The sequence below is a fragment of the Geotrypetes seraphini genome, chromosome 1 (genome assembly GCF_902459505.1).
Source record: "Geotrypetes seraphini chromosome 1, aGeoSer1.1, whole genome shotgun sequence".
Taxonomy (NCBI): Eukaryota; Metazoa; Chordata; class Amphibia; order Gymnophiona; family Dermophiidae; genus Geotrypetes; species Geotrypetes seraphini.
In genome coordinates, this window is record NC_047084.1 from 153,844,170 (window position 1) to 153,868,292 (window position 24,123).

The 24,123-nt window shown below is 44.4% G+C and overlaps 1 protein-coding gene across 4 annotated transcripts in view; it reads right to left on the reverse strand.

Moving 5' to 3' along the window:
• Positions 1-24,123, reverse strand: part of SLC10A7 (solute carrier family 10 member 7) — a 309,837-nt gene that overhangs the window by 192,278 nt on the left and 93,436 nt on the right. For 3 of the 4 annotated variants that reach the window (XR_004539057.1, XM_033940172.1, XM_033940180.1), the window contains exon 5: positions 18,199-18,237. Coding sequence is in view for 2 of the 4 variants with exons in the window: in XM_033940172.1 (XP_033796063.1) it covers positions 18,199-18,237 (39 nt within the window). In the remaining 2 variants the exon portion in view is untranslated. The remainder of the gene's footprint in view (positions 1-18,198; positions 18,238-24,123) is intronic. The other variant, XR_004539058.1, reaches the window with a different exon arrangement.

The following is a 24,123-nucleotide window of genomic DNA, read 5'->3' on the forward strand; positions in this document are numbered from 1 at the left end:
AATAGCAGCTTCCTTCTCCCCAAAGGGATTACAGTATAATTTAAGTATGCATCTGAGAAAATGGAGAGTTAAGTGACTTGCTCAAGATGACAAGGGGCATCAGTGGGATTTGAACCCTTGCTTCCTAGGTTCTCAAACTGCTGTTTTAAACTTTAGTCTTCCAGGGACACCATCTAACAGATGCAAAAATAAGAAAAAGGCAGAAAGATCATCATTGCTTTACAAGGGGCTCTGCTCAGACAAATGGTGACAGGTCCCACCAGGGAAGGGGGTAACATAAGCTCTAGTGCTCAAAAATGTTCCTGTATCCACAGGCCTGTAAGTGGCTCTGGGAGAAAAGGTGAAGCAATCAGGTGCGCAGGTGGTATTCTTGTTGATCCTCTCTGTCGAGGGTAAAAGCCCAGGCAGAGAAGCTTGCAACCTGGAGATGAATGCGTGGCTGGGTAGATGGTGTTGCCGAGAGTGTTTCGGCTTCCTGGACCATGGGATGATTTTCCAAGGGCTGCTAAGCAGGAATGGTGTGCATCTACTTGTATCAAAGAAGGGAAAAAAATGTCTTCAGCAGCAGACTGGTTAACCTACTGAAGAGGGCTTTAAACTAGAATCGTTGGGGCTGGGTGATCAAAGCCCCCAGGGTGATTATAAGCCCTCGGGTGAGTGAATCACTAAATACCTCTAAACAAATAGGAAAATGGGGCAATGTCTGGAAAGCAGTATATACTAATGCTCAAAGTATGACTGTGATGGAAGAGGCTGCGTTGGATTTAGTGGTGATCAAAGAGACGTGATTCACAGAGAACCATAATTGGGATATAGTTATACCAGGTTATAATCTGTTCAGGAAAGGCAGGGTATGATGAAAAGGAAGGGGAGTAGCGTTATATGTTAAAGATCATATTAAAGCCACACAATTGCAGGATCTGCAGGGCAAGGAAGAGGCTCTGTAGATCAAATTGGAAAGAAGGAATGGTGAATATATTTACATTGGTGTGATATACAGGTCTTCTTTACAGCAGCAGAAGTGGACAGAGATTTAATAGTAGACATTCAGAATATAGCTGTAGAAGGGGGAAGTATTACTAATAGGTGATTTTAACATGCCAGATGTTGATTGAGGTATCCTTGCATTTTCTACCGTTGATAATGGAACCCACACGGGATGGGTCATATTAGACTTAGTACTTACAAACGAGTAAAGTTGTGTCTGTTGTCACAGTGGGTGATCATCTGGCATATAGTGATCATCAAATGGTGTGGTTTAATATTAAGACAGGTGTTGAGAGGGCTCATTCAAAAGTAAAGATTCAAGACTTTAAAAAGAGCAAACTTAGTTCAGATGGGGAATACATGAAGGAATTGTTGCCTGGATGGGAACGTCACAAAGAAGTAGGAAAGTAATGGGCAAAATTGAAAGGAGCTATTGTAAGGGCAATAAACCATTTTGTAAGGAACGTAAGTAAAAATAAGAGGAAAAGAAGGTCAATTTGGTTCTCAAAAGTAGTAGCTGAAAAGGTAAAGATAAAGAGGTTAGCTTTCAAACTACAAAACACTGCAGAAAGAGGAAGATAGGCTAAACTATCTGGTCAAGTAGTCAGGAAAGCAACGATGCCAATAAAAAATAAAAGAGCAGACACGGTTAAACTGGGGGGGGGGGGAATGACAAGACATTTTTAGGTATATTAGTGAAGACAAACACAAATAGGGATGGAGGTGAGGTAGACCCTGATCGATTTTCAGAGGATTGTGTTGATGAGGAGCTAGCTAAACTAAAGGTGGACAAAATAATGGGGCTGGATGTTGTACATCCAAGGGTACTGAAGGAACTTAGGGAAGTTCTGGCAGCTCCACTAGCTGACCTTTTCAATGGTTCTCAAGAATTGGGAGTGGTACTGGAGGACTAGAGAAGGGCAGGTGTGGTCCCTCTGCACAAAAGTAGAAGGAAGGAAGAAGTAAGGAACCGCAGGTTGCTGAGCAAGATGAGTTCTATGGGATTAGGCGATACATTGACAAAATGGGTTGGGAACTGGCTTGGAGGTAGGCTTCAGAGGGTGGTGGTGAACGGCACCCCCTCCGAAATGACGGAGATGATCAGTGGGGTGCCACAGGGCTCGGTCCTGGGCCCGATCCTTTTCAACATCTTTATAAGAGACTTAGCGGAAGGGCTGCGAGGTAAAATGATATTATTTGCCGATGACGCCAAACTGGGCAATGTAGTGGGCAAAAGCACAACGGACATAGATTCAATGCCCGACAACATGATGCACGACCTACTCCTACTGGAGCGCTGGTCTAGGTCCTGGCAACTCAGCTTCAATGCCAAAAAATGCAAAGTCATGCACTTGGGCAGCCAAAATCCATGCAAGACTTACACCCTTAATGGTGAGATCCTAACAAGAACTGAAGCAGAACGAGACTTAGGGGTGATCGTCAGTGAGAACATGAAGACTGCCAATCAAGTGGAGCAAGCTTCATCCAAGGCAAGGCAAATCATAGGTTGCATACGCAGGAGTTTCGTCAGCCGTAAGCCTGAAGTCATTATGCCATTATATAGATCCATGGTGAGGCCCCACCTGGAGTATTGTGTACAGTTCTGGAGGCCACATTATCGCAAGGATGTGCGGAGACTTGAGTCGGTCCAGAGAATGGCCACCAGGATGGTCTCGGGACCCAAGGATCTCCCGTACGAGGAACGGCTGGATAAATTAAAGCTATACTCACTCGAGGAACGCAGAGAGAGGGGTGACATGATCGAGACATTCAAGTATCTCACGGGCCGTATCGAGGTGGAAGAAGATATCTTCTTTTTCAAGGGTCCAGCGGCAACAAGGGGGCATCCGTGGAAAATCAGGGGCGGGAAACTGCACGGGGACACCAGGAAATTCTTTTTTACTGAAAGGGTGGTTGATCGCTGGAATAGTATTCCACTTCAGGTTATTGAGGCCAGCAGAGTGCCTGATTCTAAGACCAAATGGGATAGACACATGGGATCTATTCACAGAGAAAGGTAGGGGAGGGTCTTTGGGGTGGGCAGACTAGATGGGCCGTGGCCTTATCTGCTGTCTATTTCTATGTTTCTATGTTTGGCCGGTAAGTCTGTCTCCTGTGGTAAGTAAATTAATGGAAATGCTTTTAAAACAGAGAAGAGTGACATTTCTGGAATCCAATGGATTACAGGACCTGAGGCAGTATGGTTTCACTAGAGGCGGGTCTTGGGAGAAAAATGTGATCAATTTCTTTGATTGACCAGAGAATTGGATAGATGGTATGCACTAAATGTGGTGCATTTAGATTTTAGCAAAGCCTTTGACAGTGTTCCACACAGGCGTCTAATAAATACAATGAGTGCCCTCAGCTTCCATTTTTATAAGCAATATTGCTGAAGGGCTGATTTGCCTCTTTGCAGATGATAATTAAATTTGCAATTGAGTAGACACCCCTGATGGTGTATAAAACATGAGGAATGACCTACTGAAGCGTAGGGAATGGTCTGAAATTTGGCACCTAAAATTTAATACTAAGAAATGCAAAAACCCAAAGGAACAGTACAGTTTAGGGGGGTGAAGAGCTTTTGTGTATGAAAGAGGAGCAGGACTTGGATGTGATAGTTACGTGATGATCTAAAGGTGGCCAAACAGGTTGAAAAGGTGACGGTGAAAGCTAGAAAGAATCTAGGGTGACTAGGAAGAGGAATGGCCAGTAGGAAAAAGGAGGTATTGATGCCCCTGTATAAGACTCTGGTGAGACCTCATTTAGAATATTGTTTACAATTCTGGAGACTGCACCTTCAAAAAGATATGAAAAGGATGTAGTCGGTCCAGAGGAAGGCCATTAAATGGTTGGCAGTCTTCGTCATATGGAAACAGACTTAAAGATCTCAATATGTAATCTCAATACCTTGGAGGAAATGTGGGAGAGGGAAGATATGATAGAGACGTTTAAATACCTACGTGGCATAAATGCGCATGATGCAAATCTCTTTCATTTGATAGGAAGCTCTGGAATGAGAGGTCATAGGATGAAGTTAAGAGGTGATAGGCTCAGGAGTAATCTAAGGGAATTCTTTTTTACAGAAAGGGTGGTAGATGCAAGGAATAGGCTTCCGGTAGAGGTGATGGAGATAAGGACTGTGTCTGAATTCAAGAAAGCATGGGACAAGCACATGGGATCTCTTAGGAAGAGGAGGAAGTGAATGCTGTGGATGGGCAGACTCGATCGATCATTTGGCCTTTATCTGCCTTCATGTTACTATAAAATAAATATGGTAATTACAAATATCTTGATAAAGGAATCAAAACAAAAGGTTGTTTTAATAAAGAAAACTGGAGTCAATTAGCTACTTCACTTGGAGACAATTTTGGAGGAAAAAGGCCAAGACATTTGTTAAGCTATCCAATGCATTAAGTAAAAAAGCTGTGATGGAATGCTGCAGCCATTTCTAGATATGAATCTTCTGACTGGGTTCAACAAACTGAAGAACAAAATTTATCTCTAAATTATGGAAAATTTATACCAAGTCTTATCAAATTATTCCCAAACAGATTAAGCTTTAAAGAATAAAAGAATGATTTCAGCTCTCCATCTGCCTTGCTAACCTAATCCCAAAGGGGAAAGATATAGCTACAGAGGCCAGCCCTTGCCCCTTCCCAGATGGTTAATTAATGGAAATAGCTTTCAAAAGCTTTTTCTGTGAGTTACCAAAAAATATCAGATTTAAAATATAGTCCAAATGTTGAATTTTATGGCACAAAGCTGCACGATGAACAAGGGGAGAAAGAACAAATGAGGCTTTCGTACTAAATGTGAAGAATCCAAAAAACGCTATCAAACAAAATATGCAACTTCCTAGCTTTAAAAACTTTTCCCTCTTTCCCCTGATGATATCTAAAGAATTAAGTACAAAGTAGTAAATATTATTGAGGAAAATTAATTCAATGGTTAATTTTGCACTGCCATGTTCAAAAAAGAGAATCGAATCATTAGTCTCCCCCCCTTAAAAAAAACTATCATTATTTAAATCAAAAAGTTGCCTCGGCCTGCTAAAATTAGATTTATAAGTTGCTGGTCATTCCCATAATTAAATCTGTGTCACAAATTTGCAAGAAAAATGGACACTGTGACTAATGTATTTACTTCCTGCACAGCTGGCCGAGTAGATTTAAATTCCATACATTTTTATTAGCAAATACAAACAATTACTTTCTAGGGGATGCCAGATTTTAATAACTTACAATTAATAACAAAAGACTGCCAAATAAGCAAGTAGATTTAATATTAGCTCCCAGAGTAGTATATCAGAACACTATATTTTCTTTTTCTAGCCTAGTAATTTTGCCACTCTCCCTTTATGCTTCCAGCTTAGGACCTGAGTTACTAAAATGCATTATGGGAATCTTAACTTTTTGGTGCATTCTTTGTCCTTAACATTTATTTGTAGCACAGTGTAGGTTAAGTAAAAATGCGATGTTAAACATGCAAATGCATCCAAAGCAGTTCATTTTATGCAAAATGAATAACTTAGGGCTCCTTTTACAAAGGTGCGTTAGAGCTTTAACGCGCTGAATTGCCGCGCGCGCTAGACCGTAACACCAGCATTGAGCTGGCGTTAGTTCTGGAAGCGTAGCGTGGGTTTAGTGCGCGGTAATTTTGTGCGTGCGCTAATTTCTTTAGCGCACCTTAGTAAAAGGAGTCTTTAGTTACGCACCGTTGTGAATTCCTGAGGTCAAGTGACCAAAATTTGTTGGTCATTCCCTCTCTTAAAGTAATTAACACAAGGCGGCAGACTATTTTTTCTGTCACGGCTCCTCAATCTTGGAATTCTCTTCCAATTCACCTAAGAGATGAAAAAAATCTTGGAATATTTAAGAGTAAATTAAAGAGTCTTCTTTTTCAAGATGCATTCAATGTTTAATTGAACTGCTTTTGGCTCTGAAACTTTTTTCTTTTACTACTTCTATCATTTTTTATTCCCCATCCTATTGTTTTTACCTTAATTGTTCTACTTTTATATCTAAATTATATTTCATCCCGAGTTTTCCTCTTGTTTCTTTTTTTTTATTTTTTATCAATGTATGTCTATCTTAATTTATTATGTATTAGTAGCTACGAAACTTGTTGTTTATATTTGTAATTTTAATCATTATTATGTATCAGTAGCTATGATACACTTCTTTTAAGTTTGTCTCCCCTTATTTTGTACTTTTGAAATTTTATTACTTTGTACATCGCTTAGAATTCGGAATAAGCGATTAATCAAATGTAATAATAAACTTGAAACTTGAACTCAAGTGTTGACAGAGTATGAGTGTCTCAACCCCCCCCCCAAAAAAAAAAAAAAGAGCTCTGGAGTGGCAGTGGGTGTGGGGGGAATTAAAGGAGTCTGGAGGTGTCTAATCAGGAGTGACAAGTGACAGGGGTGTATGGGGGAGGGGAGGCAAAAACCCTCTAAAAAATAATGGACCCAACTTAGTGGCTCCTATTTTTCCACTGCTGCAGCAATCAGGCCATTGATGAAGAGCTAACTGCTAGGGATGCTCATTGTTTGCTGTTATTGTACAATGATATCTAGTGGTCAAATTTAAGGCCCACGAGCACTAGGTTCTAGAAAAAGGCCTTGGTGCATGGCTGCCAACCAAGGGCTGTTGCTGTAATAACTTGGCTCAGGTAAGTTGAAAGAACACATAAAAGCAAAAATCCATGGGTAGTAATGAATACAAGCTCCTGGAGCCAGTCCGGTCTTTCAATTTAGCTTGAGGCCCAAAGGAGCAGAAAGAAACTGCTCAATCATTTAAGAACAAGTTTGCTTGTTCCTAAATTTCAGTATCTTTATAAAAAAATTAAACAAACTCATTTATGGAGTCTTACTATAATTGTCACTTTTCTATACGAAAATTTCCTCCCATTACATGCTGGAGCAGTAACGTGACATTTCAATACCTTCTGCCATGTCTGATGGCTGCAATGTTTCCAATGGCAACTGAAAATTCAGAGTTCCGTTATCAGTTTATTAAAAGCCCATCAAAGCAAAAAAAAAAAAAAAAATCAAATTACTTATTACACTCCCACTCTTATCGTAAACCTAACTATTTAAATAAGAGGAGGAGATAATGTTAACTTCAGGCAATCCCTCAGTGGCACAATTCTAAGATATTCTTTTGATCTGAAATTTATGTAAATTTAATTCATTGATCATTAGGTCTTTCCAGTCTATCAGCATTAAAAAAAAATTCATTGTTTTCTTTAACAAATAGGGCTTTAGAAAAACAGTGTTTTAATTAGACTTGGTACATTATTAAATTGCATCAATACGCCCAGATCTTTATTCTGTGATTATTCGCGGGGGTTCCGTCCCAGGAATCCCCACAAATCTTGAAAAACCGCGAACACGGTTTTCCGTGGGGGAGACTGGAGAGGGCAGCAGGAGAGAGCAGCCGGAGCTGTATGCTCCGACCTCCTCTTCCTGCACTAAGTCAGGCCTTATCAATCAGGAGCTGCATGTCAAAGCACCAAAAACTCACAAAAACCCCCCCCCCCAAAATACCCAGAAACAATAAAAGCCGAACAGAGCAGATCAGAACACCTTCTCATTTTGATGGTGAAGAAGGAGGAGCTGAAAAATGTGATTGACATCCTTCTGCAACAGTTCATGAGCAGGGACTGATCACTCAATGTACAGATTCTTGTGTTTATATAACAATGTATATTAGTGGCAGTATAGTACTATAGTATAGATTGATATGTTTATGTCTAATATCTGGCAACTAAAATTCAATGCAAAGAAATGTAGAGCGATACATTTGGGGAGTAGAAATCTGAGGGAGATGTATATGATCTTCCGGGAGATGTATATGCTCCTCCGGCAATTACCAACTACTCCTCAGCAAATTAGAAAATGTTCAAACTATTCCTTAAATACTTCTTAATATCCTAACAATGTTCTTTTCATTATCATAACAATTCTTATGTAATCCACCTTGAACTGCAAGGTAAAGGCGGAATAGAAATCACTAATGTAATGTAATGTAATATGCTGGGAGGCGAGAGGACGATATGCATGGATGGGGAGAGGGACTTTGGGTTGAAAGTGTCTAAAGATCTGAAGGAGACGAAGCAGTGTGACAAGGTGGTAGCTGTAGCCAGAAAGCACAGTTACTTACCGTAACAGGTGTTATCCAGGGACAGCAGGCATATATTCTCACATGTGGGTGATGTCATCTACGGAGCCCCAGCACGGACAGCTTTTCAAGCAAACTTGATTGAAGTTTCAAGTTTGCTACACTGCACCACGCATGTGCATGCCTTCTTGCCCACTAGAGGGCGCATCCCCACCTCGTGGTCCTCAGTTCCATAACCAGCAAAGAAGCCATCCCCGGGGAGGTGGGCGGGTTTGTGAGAATATATGCCTGCTGTCCCTGGATAACACCTGTTACGGTAAGTAACTGTGCTTTATCCCAGGACAAGCAGGCATGATATTCTCGCATGTGGGTGACCTCCAAGCCAACCAAAAAAGGGCAGGTGGGAGGATGGCAATTTAGGAAAACAGGTTACGTAACACCGACTGGCCAAACCGGCCGTCGCTTCTGGACAAAGTGTCCAGACAGTAGTGGGAGGTGAACGTATGAACCGAAGACCAAGTGGCAGCTTTACATATGTCCTCCACAGGAGTAGACCGGAGGAAAGCAACAGAAGCTGCCATAGCCCTGACCTTATGCCCCGTGACTCGACCATGAAGCGTGAGACCAGCCTGAGCGTAGCAAAAAGAAATACAAGCTGCTAGCCAATTGGACAAGGTGCGCTTGGAAACAGGAAGTCCCAGCCGATTAGGATCAAAGGACAAAAATAATTGAGGAACCTTCCGATAAGACTTGGTACGTTGGAGATAAAAAGCCAAAGCCCTCTTACAGTCCAGCGTGTGAAGAGCCGCCTCACCAGGATGAGAGTGGGGCTTCGGGAAGAACACCGGAAGGACAATAGACTGATTGAGGTGGAAATCAGACACAACCTTAGGTAGAAATTTGGGATGGGTGCGAAGAACCACCTTGTCATGATGGAACACAGTAAAGGGCGGGTCCGCAACCAAAGCCTGAAGCTCACTAATTCGATGAGCAGACGTTAGCGCAAGTAAAAAGATCACTTTCCAAGTGAGAAACTTAGGAAGAGACTTGTCAATTGGCTCAAAGGGAGGTTTCATCAGCTGAGCCAAGACCACATTCAGATCCCAAACTACAGGAGGAGGTTTCAGCGGAGGATTAACATTAACTAAACCCCTCATGAAACGAACCACCAGAGGATGAAGAGAGAGAGAACGACCCTCTAGACGCCGATGGAAAGCAGCAATAGCACTGAGATGCACCCGGATGGAAGTTGTCTTCAGCCCAGACTTGGATAAATGCAGCAAATATTCCAGAACCGAGGACACCGGAACCAAACTCGGGTCCAGATGGTGCGAGGCACACCAGGATGAAAATCTGGTCCATTTCTGGGAATAACAAAGTCGAGTCGAGGCCTTGCGCGAGGCTTCCAATACCTCCCTGACCGCCGAAGTCAGGGGGAAAGGAACCAAGCCGTCAGATGTAAAGACTGAAGATTGGGATGCAACAGCGAACCCCGACTCTGAGACAGCAGAGAGGGAAAAACTGGCAGAAGTAGAGGCTCCCTGGCACTGAGTTGAAGGAACAGGGAAAACCAGTGCTGACGAGGCCAACGTGGCGCTATGAGAATCATAGTGGCTCTGGAGGACTTGAGATGAACCAACGTCCTCATTATCAGAGGAAAAGGAGGAAACGCATAAAGGAATCTCTCTCCCCAGTCGAGAAGGAAGGCATCTGCCTCGAGACGGTCCTGGGCGTACATCCGGGAACAATAGAGGGGCAGTTTGCAAGTCTCCGGGGAAGCAAAGAGATCCACCTGAGGGGTCCCCCAGCGGTCGAAAACCTCGCGTAGGACTCGGGAGTTTAGCGACCACTCGTGCGGCTGGAGAAGACGACTGAGTTTGTCTGCGAGAAATCCATAGAAGTGAGCCTTGATGATGTGCGCAGACAGATAGAAAAGCTAAAAACTGACAAATTCCCGGGTCCGGATGGAATCCATCCAAGGGTGCTGAAGGAACTAAAGGAGGAAATAGCGGAACTACTACAGCAAATTTGCAACCTATCTCTGAAAACAGGTGTGATTCCGGAGGATTGGAAGATAGCCAACGTTACACCCATCTTTAAAAAGGGATCAAGAGGAGACCTGGGAAACTACAGACCGGTGAGTCTGACCTCTGTTCGGGGAAAATGGCGGAAGCACTAATAAAAGAAAAAATTGATGAACATTTTGAAAAACACGAACTTCTGATAACCAGCCAACATGGTTTCTGCAGGGGGAGATCGTGTCTGACCAACTTATTGCACTTCTTCGAGGGAATTAACAAACAGATGGACAAAGGAGACCCCATAGACATCATATACCTAGATTTCCAGAAAGCCTTTGACAAGGTGTCTCATGAACGTCTACACCGGAAACTGAAGAACCATGGGATGGACGGAGACGTGCATAGATGGATCAGAAACTGGTTAGCGGGTAGGAAACAGAGGGTAGGGGTGAAGGGACACTACTCAGACTGGAGGAAGGTCACGAGTGGTGTTCCGCAGGGCTCAGTGCTCGGGCCGCTGCTATTTAATATATTCATAAATGATCTAGAAACACGAACAAAAAGTGAGATAATAAAATTTGCGGACGACACCAAACTATTTAGTGGAGCTCGGACAAAGGAGGACTGTGAAAAATTGCAAAGGGACTTGGACAAATTGGGGGAATGGGCAGAGAGATGGCAGATGAAGTTCAATGTTGAGAAATGTAAAGTATTGCATGTGGGAATCAGAAACCCGAGGCACAGCTATACGATGGGAGGGATGTTATTGAATGAGAGTACCCAAGAAAGGGACTTGGGGGTAATGGTGGACATGACAATGAAGCCGATGGCACAGTGCGCAGTGGCCGCCAAGAGAGCGAATAAAATGCTGGGGATAATCAAGAAGGGTATTACAACAAGAACGAAAGAAGTTATCCTGCCGCTGTACCGGGCAATGGTGCGTCCGCATCTTGAGTACTGCGTCCAGTATTGGTCACCATACCTTAAGAAGGATATGGTGTTACTCGAGAGAGTTCAGAGGAGAGCAACACGACTGATTAAGGGGATGGAAAGCCTTTCATACGCTGAGAGATTGAAGAAACTGGGTCTCTTTTCCCTGGAGAAGAGAAGACTTAGAGGGGATATGATAGAGACTTACAAGATCATGAAGGGCATAGAGAGAGTAGAGAGGGACAGATTCTTCAAACTTTCAGAACATAAAAAAACAAGAGGGCATTCGGAAAAGTTGAAAGGGGACAGATTCAAAACGAATGCTAGGAAGTTCTTCTTTACCCAACGTGTGGTGGACACCTGGAATGCACTTCCAGAGGACGTTATAGGGCAGCGAACGGTACTGGGGTTTAAGAAAGGATTGGACAATTTCCTGCTGGAAAAGGGGATAGAGGGGTATAGATAAAAGATTACTGCACAGGTCCTGGACCTGATGGGCCGCCGCGTGAGCGGACTGCTGGGCGCGATGGACCTCAGGTCTGACCCAGCGGAGGCATTTCTTATGTTCTTAATTCTTTTCTTCTTGGATGTAAACCGCACGTAGGAAGATGTTCTGGGAGACCGCCCATTCCCAAAGGCGCAGGGCTTCCTGGCACAGAGCCCAAGAACCCGTACCCCCTTGCTTGTTTACATAATACATCACCACCTGGTTGTCCGTGCGTACGAGGACTACCTGGTCGTGGAGCAGGTGGCCGAACGCTCGAGCTGCCAGAAAAATGGCACGAAGCTCCAACACATTGATGTGACAAAGACGGTCCTCCGCCGACCATAGACCCTGGGTCCGCAGACCGTCGAGATGAGCTCCCCACGCGTACTCCGAGGAGTCCGTGGTCAGGACCTTGCGATGCGGCGGGACGAGAAAGAGCAAATCCCCTGAAAGATTGGAAGAGTTTGTCCACCAACGGAGCGAGCGTCTCAAAGAGGGAGTCACCCTTATCTGGCAAGAGAGTGGATCGCACTCCTGACGCCATTGGGAGGCCAAGGTCCACTGAGGAAGCCTCATGTGTAATCGGGCGAACGGAGTGACATGGACCGTCGACGCCATGTGGCCCAGGAGAACCAACATGCGATGAGCCGAAACTGCGGGCATCAGCGAAAACTGGCGACTCAATCGAAGCAGTGCCTGCAACCGAGGAGGAGGAAGGAAGGAACGGAGGCGAACCGTGTCCAGCACGGCTCCGATGAACTGGATGGATTGAGTCGGGTTCAACTGAGACTTGGGGAAGTTCACCTCGAACCCCAGACGTTGAAGGAAAATGATAGTCTGTCGGGTCGCTGAGATAACCCCCTCCCTGGTGGAGGCCTTGATGAGCCAATCGTCCAGGTAGGGAAAGACCTGAAGCCCCTGGGATCTCAGAGCTGCCGCAACCACCACCATACACTTCGTGAAGACTCGAGGGGACGAAGCCAGACCAAATGGGAGGACCCGATATTGAAGGTGCCAATCTCCCACCTTGAACCGTAAATACTTGCGGAAAGCAGGATCCACCGGAACATGAGTGTAAGCTTCCTTCAAGTCTAGGGAGCACATCCAATCTCCCTCCTCCAACAGAGGGTATAAAACCGGAAGTGACAAAATCCAGAACTTCTCCCGGACCAGGAATTTGTTGAGCTTCCGGAGGTCCAAAATGGGGCGTAAGTCCCCTGTCTTCTTTGGGACCAAAAAGTAACGAGAGTAAAACCCCGTTCCCCGTTGTTCTGGGGGCACTGGTTCCACTGCCCGTAGGCTCAACAAGGCCCTGGCCTCCAGAAGGAGAAGGGGAAGTTGGCTGCGGTTGCACGGACACGTTCCGGGTGGATGGTCCGGTGGCGTGGCTGAGAAATTCAGCGAGTAGCCCTCGGAGATGATCCGTAGCACCCATGCGTCGGATGTAATCTCGGTCCAAGCCACAGAAAAGGACCTGAGTCGGCCCCCGATTGGGAGGGGGTCCGGTGATATTGCGGAGGGGGCCCGCCCCCATCCGCACAGCTCGTCAAAAGGACGGGGCCGGCTTGGACGCTCCCTGCGCCGGAGGTTTCGGCTGTCCCCCTCTACCCTGTTGGGGAGGGCGCCGTGCCGGAGGCCTAGAAAATGCAGGAGTAGACTTCTGCGGGTATCTCCTCGGGGGCGGCCGGAAAGATTTTTGCGGCGGGGCACGAGGTTTAGCACGGACCAAGGAGGCTAAGGAGCGCTCCTGTTCCGACAAACGTTTGGTCGCCGCCTCCAAGGATTCATCAAACAATTCAGAACCCACGCATGGTAAATTGGCCAGGCGTTCTTGTAGGTTAGGATCCATATCGAGGGTACGGTGCCAGGCCAGCCGGCGCATAGCCACCGCGAAGGCCGAGACCCTCGAAGCAAGCTCAAACGCGTCGTACACAGCGTGGAACAGGTACAGCCGCAATTGAGACAAGTTGGACATGAATGTGGCAAACCCCTCTCGATGGGAAGCAGGCATGACCTCCCGATACTGAGGTAGGTCCTTCACCATGCTACGCAAATAGGATGAAAACGTAAATGCGTAGTTGAGGACCCTGATGGCCATGAGGGAATTAGAATAGAGGCGACGACCAAACTTGTCCAGGGTCCTCCCCTCCCTTCCGGGCGGGACCGCCGCCGAGACTCTGGAGGGTTGAGTCTTTTTAAGCGCCGACTCCACAATCAACGACTGGTGGGAGAGTTGAGGCTTATCGAACCCTTTAGATGGAATGGTCCGGTATTTGGACTCCATCTTCGACGGCACCGCAGTGATTGTAAGAGGGGAGTCCAAGTTCTTAAGGAAGGTTTGATGTAGAACCTTATTCAGGGGAAGGCGAGGAGTTTCCCTCGGGGGAGTAGGAAGATCCTGCTCCTCTAGGAACTCTTTAGTATATTGAGAACCCGCCATTAAGTCAAGCCCCAAGGCTTGTGCCATATCCTGCACGAACCTGGAGAAGGAGGATGTTCTGGCGGCCGGCGAGGGGGTTCGAGATCTCCCCGCCGAACAGAAGGGGGAAGCCTCGCGGGAATACCGCGGTTCCCTGCCAGACCCCGATCCCCAGGAGGCCACATTGAGCGACCTTGAAGGGGTCGGGGAACGCCTGAGCCCCAAAGAGCCCTTGGGAGAAACCCCGGGGGTCCGAGGCACCGAGGCACGCCCCCTCCGTCTCGGGGAAGAGTCTCTCGAACCCCCTCTCGCGGGGGAACAAAACAGGCTTGGGTTGTCGAGGCGGAGCTCTGAGACACGCAAGGTCTCGCCCTCGAGCGGCGAAGAGCGGCCACATCTCCGAGGAGAACCCCGAGAACGTTTGGGTTTCCTCGGACGACGCCTCGCCCGAGGCCGGCCCGAGGGCGAGGAGCCCCGGGAAGACCTCGAAGAAGAGGACGAGGATATCCTCCTGACCCGACGCACCTTGTCCCTAGGCCTAACGGTCCTCTCAGGCTGGGCCCCCGAGGTCGAAGTCGAGGGCAAGGTCGAGGCCAAAGTCGGGGCCGGACCGGCCCCCGAAGTCGAGGGCACCGAGACCGAGGTCGTCGAGGCCTGGGCCGTCGAGACCGGCGCAGTCGAGGCCGAAGCCTGCTGCAGTTGCTCGATGGCTCCGGACAGCTCCGAGGTAATCAACGCTCGGAGCAAGTCTTGAAAGGCCGGGATCCCCATCATGGCCGGTAGGTCCGAGGCCGGGGGGTGCTCCCTGGAGGGCGACCTCGAGTATTCCCTCGGGGCACTAGATTTGCCAACCCTGGGCTGGGCCGAGGCCGACCCACCCGCTGTCGAGGAGCCCGAGGATGGCTTCTTCGCCGAACATGGAGCTGAGGAGGGAAGCGGGGACTTACCCGAGGTAGGCTTTGTCGGAGCAGCAGGCTTCGATGAAGTCGAGGGACGCGGCTGGGGCGAGGATCCCGAGGCCGAGGTCGAGGCCGGGGCCGAAGCCGAGGCTGACGTCGAGGCCTTCCCCGCCGCAGGGTCTGCAGAGAAGAGTTCCGCCATCCGGGCACGGCGTCGGCGGAGCGCTCTGGATTGAAAAGTGGAGCACCTCTCACAGGAGTCAGTAGGGTGCTCCGGACCCAAGCAAATCAAGCACCACCGGTGCGGATCGGTAATTGACAGCAACCGATCACACTGGGTGCATTTCTTAAAGCCCGTCAAGGGACGGGACATGAAAAAGAAAAGGGGCCGGGAACGAACGACGTCCCGCGGCCGCGGCTCCCGGGAGCCCCCGGAGCCGAACGGAAGAAATAAAACTTTTTTTTTTTTTTAACGATAAACGACAGACTAAGAAGGAAAATAACAAATAAAGCACAGCGACCGAGCTAAATAACCCAGACGCGGTGTCAGAAGGCAGAAAAACAGGAGCTCAATTTCCACAGGGCTTCTGGCTCCGCGGAAAAAACTGAACTGAGGACCACGAGGTGGGGATGTGCCCTCTAGTGGGCAAGAAGGCATGCACATGCGTGGTGCAGTGTAGCAAACTTGAAACTTCAATCAAGTTTGCTTGAAAAGCTGTCTGCGCTGGGGCTCCGTAGATGACGTCACCCACATGTGAGAATATCATGCCTGCTTGTCCTGGGATAATGATAATACGCTGTAATTGAGAAGCGTAACCAGCAGAAGAAAGGAGGTGCTGATGCCCCTGTACAGGTTATTAATGAGGTCCCAATTGGAGTATTGTGTTCAGTTTTAGAGGCTGTATCTGGCCAAGGATATAAGAAGAAGAAGTCCAGAGGAAAGCGATGAAAATGGTGGGGTTTGTGCCAAAAGAAGTACGAGAAGTGACAAGAGGATCTCAACATGTATACACTGGAGGACTGGGGTGATATGATACAGACATTTAAATATTTTAAATGTATTAATATAGGGCCAAATCTTTTCCAGAGAAGGGAAATTGGTAAAACTAGAGGACAAACTGAGGTTGAGAGGTGGTAAACTTAAGAAATTCTTAGGAAATTCTTTTTCACGGAGGTGGTGGTGGATGCCTGGAATGCCCTCCCGAAGGAGGTAGTGGAGAGAAAAACGATGAAAGAATTCAAAAAAGCATGGGATGAATGCAGAGGATCTCTAATTAGAATATGAACAGTCAAACTTTCATGGTCTGAATCACCCAAAGGAGATGGTTTGGATAGGCTGGAGTGAGCTTCCATGACAACTCCAATAATTGAAACCTAAGACCAGATGGCCTTCTAAGGTCTACGGCCCAAAAATAACAAAGGAAAAAGACATTTTAATTTGATTATGAAATTGTAATGCATGTAATTACAAATCAAAATGGATTGTCTTTATATGCTGTCATTTACTATGTATTTATTTATTTATTTTATTTATTTATTTATTCAATTTTCTATACCGTTCTCCCAAGAGAACTCAGAACGGTTTACATGAGATCATCCAAGTATTCAAGCATTTTTCCCTGTCTGTCCTGGTGGGCTCACAATCTATCTAATGTACCTGGGGCAATGGGGGGGATTAAGTGACTTGCCTAGGGTCACAAGGAGGAGGTTTGAACCCACAACCCCAGGGTGCTGAGGCTATAGCTTTAACCACTGCCCCACACTCTCCCCATGTATGTATTGTTTTCTTTGTCTTACTTATTGAATAAGGTTTGGACGCTTTCCTACAAGAAAACTCCTCGGTTGACATTTGTGGGGTATAAGAAACAATATGGTATGGTATGGTAAGCCATTATAAAGCTAGACTTGGGAAGATCCACTGCTTATTCCTTGGATAGGTAGCATAAAAATCTTTTCCATTTGTATATATAAGTTGGAGGGTTGTTACTGTTTGAGTTCTAGTTGTTAGCTATTGTTTAATCATATAGATTTACTACAGATATGCTGAGTGTGAGTATTTTAACTGGGTTTTGTTTCACAATGTGCCTGGCAATGTATGAGCTATGTTAACTTCTTTCTTTCTCTATTCAGGCTGACTGATGTCAGCACATCTTATCTCACCACGAAATAGAAAAAGATGGAGTGGGAGTGGGCAATGAGATGGCAGATGAAGTTCAATGTAGAGAAATGCAAAGTCTTACACGTAGGAAAAAGAAACCCGAGGTACAGCTACACAATGGGAGGGCTGTTATTGAGTGAGAGTTCCCAAGAAAGGGACTTGGGGGTAATAGTGGACATGACAATGAAGCCATCGGCACAGTGCGCAGCGGCTGCTAAAAAAGCAAATGAAATGCTAGGAATAATCAAGAAGGGTATTACAAGCAGAACGAAAGAAGTTGTATCAGGCAATGGTGCACCCGCATCTGGAGTACTGCGTCCAATATTGGTCGCCGTATCTAAAGAAGGATATGGCGATACTCTAGAGGGTTCAGAAGAGAGCGACGCGTTTGATAAAAGGTATGGAAAACCTTTCATACGCTGAAAGATTAGAGAGACTGGGGCTTTTTTCGCTGGAGAAGCTGAGTCTTAGAGGGGATATGATAGAGACTTATAAGATCACGAAGGGCATAGAGAAAGTGGAGAGGGACAGATTCTTCAAACTTTCGACAACTACAAGAACGAGAGGGCATTCCGAAAAATTAAAAGGGGACAGATTCAGAACCAATGCTAGGAAGTTCTTCTTCACCCAACGGGTAGTGGACACCTGGAACGCGCTTCCAGAGAAAGTGATAGGACAGGGTACGGTATTGGTGTTCAAGAAGGGATTGGACAATTTTCTGAAGGAAAAGGGGATAGAAGGGGATAGATAGAGGGCTAGTAAACAGGTCCTGGACCTGATGGGCCACTGCGTGAGCGGACTGCTGGGCATGATGGACCTCAGGTCTGACCCAGCAGAGGCACTGCTTATGTTCTTATGTATTGACCCAGCAGAGGCACGGTTTATGTTCTTATGTATTGATGTAAACTGGGTGGGGGAGGGGAGAATGGTGGATCTCAATGTCATTTGATTACCACTGGGCTGGTATTAAATAAAAATACCCTGATCTGAATTTTCCTGTAATCTGCACCTGATTTAAGTAATTTTGGCTTTCTGTTACATCAAATGAAGAAAAATACAGATCATGTATATACATATACATATTATACTCACAAACTTGCCAATGGAAATAACTTGAACTGAAAAAAATCCTTTCAGTGCTGTGTTGTACTATATAACTATGATGTGACTTACCAAAAAACTCCCAAAAGCTGAATTAAATATGGCAGCTGCCTGGTAAAAGAAGAAAAAAAAAAACCAGTCAGTGACAACCAGAGTAAGGAGCTAATTCTTCCCTCTCTTTTTTCACCAGAACTATGTTCTTCCCCATTAGAGCTATGCTACTAAGCAAAGCTGGGAAACATAAATTAATTATACAATCCTTTAGACCAGTGTTCTTCAATCTTTTGACACCTATGGACCGGCAGAAATAAAATAATTATTTTATGGACCGGCACCGGTCCGCAGACTGGCGGTTGAAGAACACTGGGCTAAGTTGTGGGCCAGACCCCGCCCATCTCCACCCCAGACCCCACCCCCATAATAGTACTAATTGTAACACCATTTTTTCCATTCATTTTTCATATATATATATATATATATATATATATATATATATATATATATATATATATATATATATACACACACACACACATATACACACACAATATGATCTTATTAACAACACATAATACATATATATATACACACATGTATGTATATGTGGATATATATATATATATATGTGTGTGTATATATATGTATGTAAATGTGTATGTGTATATATATATATATATATATATATATATACACATATACACACACACAATATGATCTTATTAACAACACATAATGGTTAACCACAAAATTAAACTATACAAAGCACACTGCTTCTCAACATTCATTCAGAAAACAGATAACCCCATGCAAATATGGGACTAAAGACTAAAAGTATTAATATATACAAACAAACCCTAAGATTCAAGACTCTATATACAGTACAACCCCCGAGAAAAAGAAACAAATGCATTTCTTCCTGAACAGTGCAAAATACAGACAGCAGATATAAATTCTCAAAATTGACACAATTCAATCTCTAAATTTAAAACTAAAATCATTTCCCCTAGCTTTGTTGTCTCCCTCCCTCCATGCTGTGCCTTACCTTCTGGTCTGCTCCTGCCTGGCCATTTTATGCCGCCCCAGTGTTATCTTAGGGAAGGCTCCCTCTTCCTCACTGACGCTGTGCACAGACACGGGCAGCGGCTCCTCGCATGTCCCGCGCCTCATCTGATGCCTTCCCTCCAAGGTTGCGACGTCAGAGACAAGGCTTCTGGTTCACGCGTAGGAACAGCTGCCCGTGGCTTTATGCACTGCAGCACTGAGGAAGAGGGGCCAGCCCAAAGATAATGTCGCATCAATCGCATCGTGGACCGGCGGCTGAAGAACACTGCTTTAGACTGTCCATCCAGTAAAAAATCTAAAGCCAGATGTATTAAGGAGCAAAAGTTGACCCAAATGTGTGCTGGTACATTCCAAAGGAATCTTCACCTATACTAGCTGAAATCAGAGTTAGAGAATGACATGGGGACAATCCCGTGAGTTTTGTCGCTGTCCCTGCCCCATTCCTGTAAGCTCTGCCTTAACAGCAGAAGCCTTGAACACTGTGTTTAAGGCTTGTGCAGAGGAGGACAGAGTTTGCAGGAATGGGGCAGGGACAGGAAAAGAATACGCGGGGATGGAACGGGAAAATGAGTTTCCGTGGGGACGGGAAAAAACTTGTTCCCGTGTCATTCTCTAATCAGAGTCTCCTGTTTATATACGACATGCACACTTTAGAAAGGATGCTAAATTGTCCATGTGAAAAGGGAGAAAGAAGAAAAAAAGAGACCCAGCCTCGGGCTACTATGAGAAGAACAACAAAAGAGGCACTGGAGATGTCACAGCCAACTGATGGTTACGAGTCTTTTATTTGAAGTAAAACAACTGAAGTGCATAAAAACAAACAAAGTCCCGACTAGGATCTAAGTTTCGGCGACTGGGTTGCCTTCCTCAGGGGACAATATCAAACTAAAAAAGAATACACATATGAATCAATACATTTGCATTTTATAAAATATATGTATTATATACAAAGGGTTCATTCAACAGTCATCTGTTTCAATCAATGGGATTGAGGGGTACAGATAGGAGTAGAGGTAGGTTATAGGTATAGGATTAGAGGCAGTTACAAAATTAGTCAGGGACACTGTTCAGGCAATTAGGCCTGATGGGCCGCCGCAGGAGCGGACCGCTGGGCAGGATGGACCTCTGGTCTGCCCCAGCGGAGGCAACTTCTTATGTTCTTAATGTGTACTGCTTTTTGTAATAAAACCTCACCAACTAAATATAGAAAACAAGATGTTAGTCCAGTGAATAAAAACGGGGCTTACCAATAAACAGGAATAATTTGCCTAATATATAAAAAAATTTAAGATTATACTAATAAGTTGGTACGGTTATTATTTGATTAAGTAAAAACTTGAGGAGCTTGAATATAAACAATATATCAGCACATGTGAAAAGGGAGCATACCACTTCTCCCTCCGTATTCGCTGTAATAGGGGATTAACAGAACCGCAAATAACTTTTTCATATGTTATTCGCTGTTTTCTACTAAAGACCATCATGAATATGGTGAAACCGCGAATAATATGGTGGGAGACCTGGCCTGTTCCTGAAGGAGAGGCAAAACACGGTGAAGAAAGTGCTGGGAATCAGCGATTTTCTTTGTAAACGCTTGGAATCAGCGATTTCTCTATGCAAGCTGGCGTAATTTGGGGGAGGAGCCAGCAAGCTAAAAACTGTGAATAATCGAAACCGCGACTGCTGAAACTGCAAATATGTTTCTGTTGTATGTGGCTGTATAACAACAGAAAAAGGGAATATCTTTCTTGCAGAAACAATTGATACCTCAGGAAATGCACATACAGCAGAATACTTACAGGAAGCAGCACCAAAATCTATAATAAAATGTGAACAAAAATTCAAATGTCTAGTACGCAATTTAGTTGCAGACAATGCTGAAAATATATCCAAGATGAGAAGAAATTTAGAAGAATATGAAAAGAATTTGCTAAACACTTCTGTAATAATCATTTTGCTGCTGCAGCAGCTTTGAAAACAATGGGTGGAACCAATTTAATGCTCCCAGAAGATGCTAGATGGAACTCTGTAGTGGACTGTTTTGAGCATGTTTCTGTATGGTTACTGCGGATGGGCAGACTAGATGGGCCATTTGGCCTTTATCTGCCATCATGTTTCTAAGTTAAGAGAAATGATAAACCATGAAACTCATTTCTGAAGCTTTAAACAAAATACAGAAAAATAGCTGTTTTATTGCTGATGCTGTTGAAATTTGGAACTGAGTGAACACTTAAAAAAGAACTGCACAATGACAGAATTAAATTCAAAGCACTAAAAAAAAAAAATAAAAAAATGAATGGGACAAGTACTTTCTCCAGCTCATTTTCTTGCACATATTATCAATATCCGGTACCATGGTCAAACCCTAAGCACTGAAATAATACTCTGGAGTAACCTAAGGAAATACATTTTTTACAGAAAGGGTGGTAGATGTGTGGAACAATCTCTCGGAGGAAGTGGTGGAGACAGACACTGTGTCTGAATTCAAGAGGGCCTGGAATAGGCACGTGGAGAAAGAGATAATGGTTACTGCGGATGGGCAGACTAGATGGGCCATTTGGCCTTTATCTGCCATCATGTTTCTATGTTAAGAGAAATGATAAAGCATGAAATTCATTTCTGAAGCTTTAAACAAAATACAGAAAAATAGCTGTTTTATTGCTGATGCTGTTGAAATTTGGAACTGAGTGAACACTTAAAAAACTGAGTGAACACTTAAAAAAGAACTGTACAATGACAGAATTAAATTCAAAGCACTAAAAAAAAAAATAAAAAAAATGAATGGGACAAGTATTGTCTCCAGCTCATTTTCTTGCACATATTATCAATATCCGGTACCATGGTCAAACCCTAAGTACTGAAATAATACTCTGGAGTAACCTAAGGAAATACATTTTTTACAGAAAGGGTGGTAGATGTGTGGAACAATCTCCTGGAGGAAGTGGTGGAGACAGACACTGTCTGAATTCAAGAGGGCCTGGAATAGGCACGTGGAGAAAGAGATAATGGTTACTGCGGATGGGCAGACTAGATGGGCCATTTGGCCTTTATCTGCCATCATGTTTCTATGCTTCTATTGCTACTGGAGTTCTGTCACCTGCACCTTAACAAGGGCCACATACTGATTCTAAATCTGAAAACAGTTTTCGCCTATCACATCCTGTTTTTAAGTTATACGTCAGTTTGTGTTTATATCATTTTCGCCAATAACTCTACCATGAAGTGTTGGTATTTTACTGTTTCTGTAACACAATATTACATTTTAGGACAGCTCATCGATCATATTTACCAGTAATTTGAAAGTTTATACTAAAAAGTGATTTGCTGCTTTTTCTACCTGTGAATTTTTATATTTTGTTTGCTTTTGTCTAAGATATTATAATTATTATGAACAGACAAGGTTGTGTTAACTATCCTGATAATTTCTATTATGCCTGCAGACAATTTACTGCACACGATCAGCGAAAGAATCTGTCAACAGACTTCTAAGTGCATGGGAAACAGAAGAAGAAGCCTTTCGCTGTACCCATGGTGTAGCATCATCCAACAAATCATCACTCAGACTGCTATTTTCGCATGACAAAAATTGCTGGATTCACAAAGAGGAATAAATAAAAAAATTGTGTATCCTGATTGCCCATCAGCAATTAAACCCATTCTTCATGACTCGGAGAATCCAGTTCCAAAATTCCTCCTTCCACATCTGCAGCACAATGTGCCAAAAGTTCAGATGAAGAATGTGCCTCTGCAGCTGTGGAGGAGTTGTAGGAACCTGAAGTGGATGAAAAACAACCTCACCTGCTAACTGTCAAAGGAGAAAACAGAATTGTTGGGTTCAAGGCTGAAGCAATGGAATCTTTTAAGGCAGGACATCAAAATATCTTTTTTCCATGATCGTCACACCATCCTGGCTTCCTTTTACCAAATGGAAGGAAACATTTGTTTCTGTACTGATATTAATGGTCTCGTGTGAACTGGGATATGAATATGTTTCTGACGAATGGAGACTATTCATTGATTAAAGCAAAGCAAGCCTTAAAGTGGTACTTTTACACAATGGAAACCAGAAGCCATCTGTTCCTGTTGCTTATGCAGTTGGGTTGAAGGAAACATATAAGTCGATGGAGACACTTTTAAAACTCACACCCTGTGCAGATCATCAGTGGAACCTCTGTGGTGATCTCAAAGTTGTGTCACTCCTTCTGGGTCTGCAACTGGGGTACACCAAATACAAGTGCTTCTTGTGTCTTTGGAACAATCGTGATAATGCCAACCACTACAGGCAGAAACAATGGCCAAACCTGGCAGATACAATGTGAAGTGTCTGATATTAGTACATTGTGAGAAATTCTATCTTCCAGTACTTCACACATAATACTGGGTCTGCTGAAAAATTTTGTCAAGGCGATGGACAGAAATGGTGATGTGTTTCAGCACCTAAGAACTACATTTGGTTTCGAGAAAAGTGAAGCCAAAATCAAAGGTGTTTTTGTTGGACCCGAAATCCATGATGATGCGTTCAAACAGAAGCTGAATCCAGCTGAATTAGCAGCATGGGAAGCATTCGTGCTGGTTGTTCAAAATTTTCTTGGTAATCACAGATTAGAGAATTATGCTGAGCTTGTAGAGAACATGCTGACAGCATATCAGCCAATGGGTGCCAGAATGTCACTTAAAATGCACTTCTTACATTCTCACCTCAATTTCTTCCCACCCAATCTTGGTGATGGCAGCGATGAGTATGGGAAAAGATTTCTTCAAGATATCAAGGTGATGGAAAGCAGATATCAGGGAAAATTCAATCCCAGTATGATGGGAGACTACTGTTGGTTCTTGCAAAGAGAGACAAATGTACAGTACAAGCGTAAAAGCCAAGTGTCTCAAACATTTCTGAACATGCTGACATCACTTTTGTGTGAGTTAAGCGAGGCATGA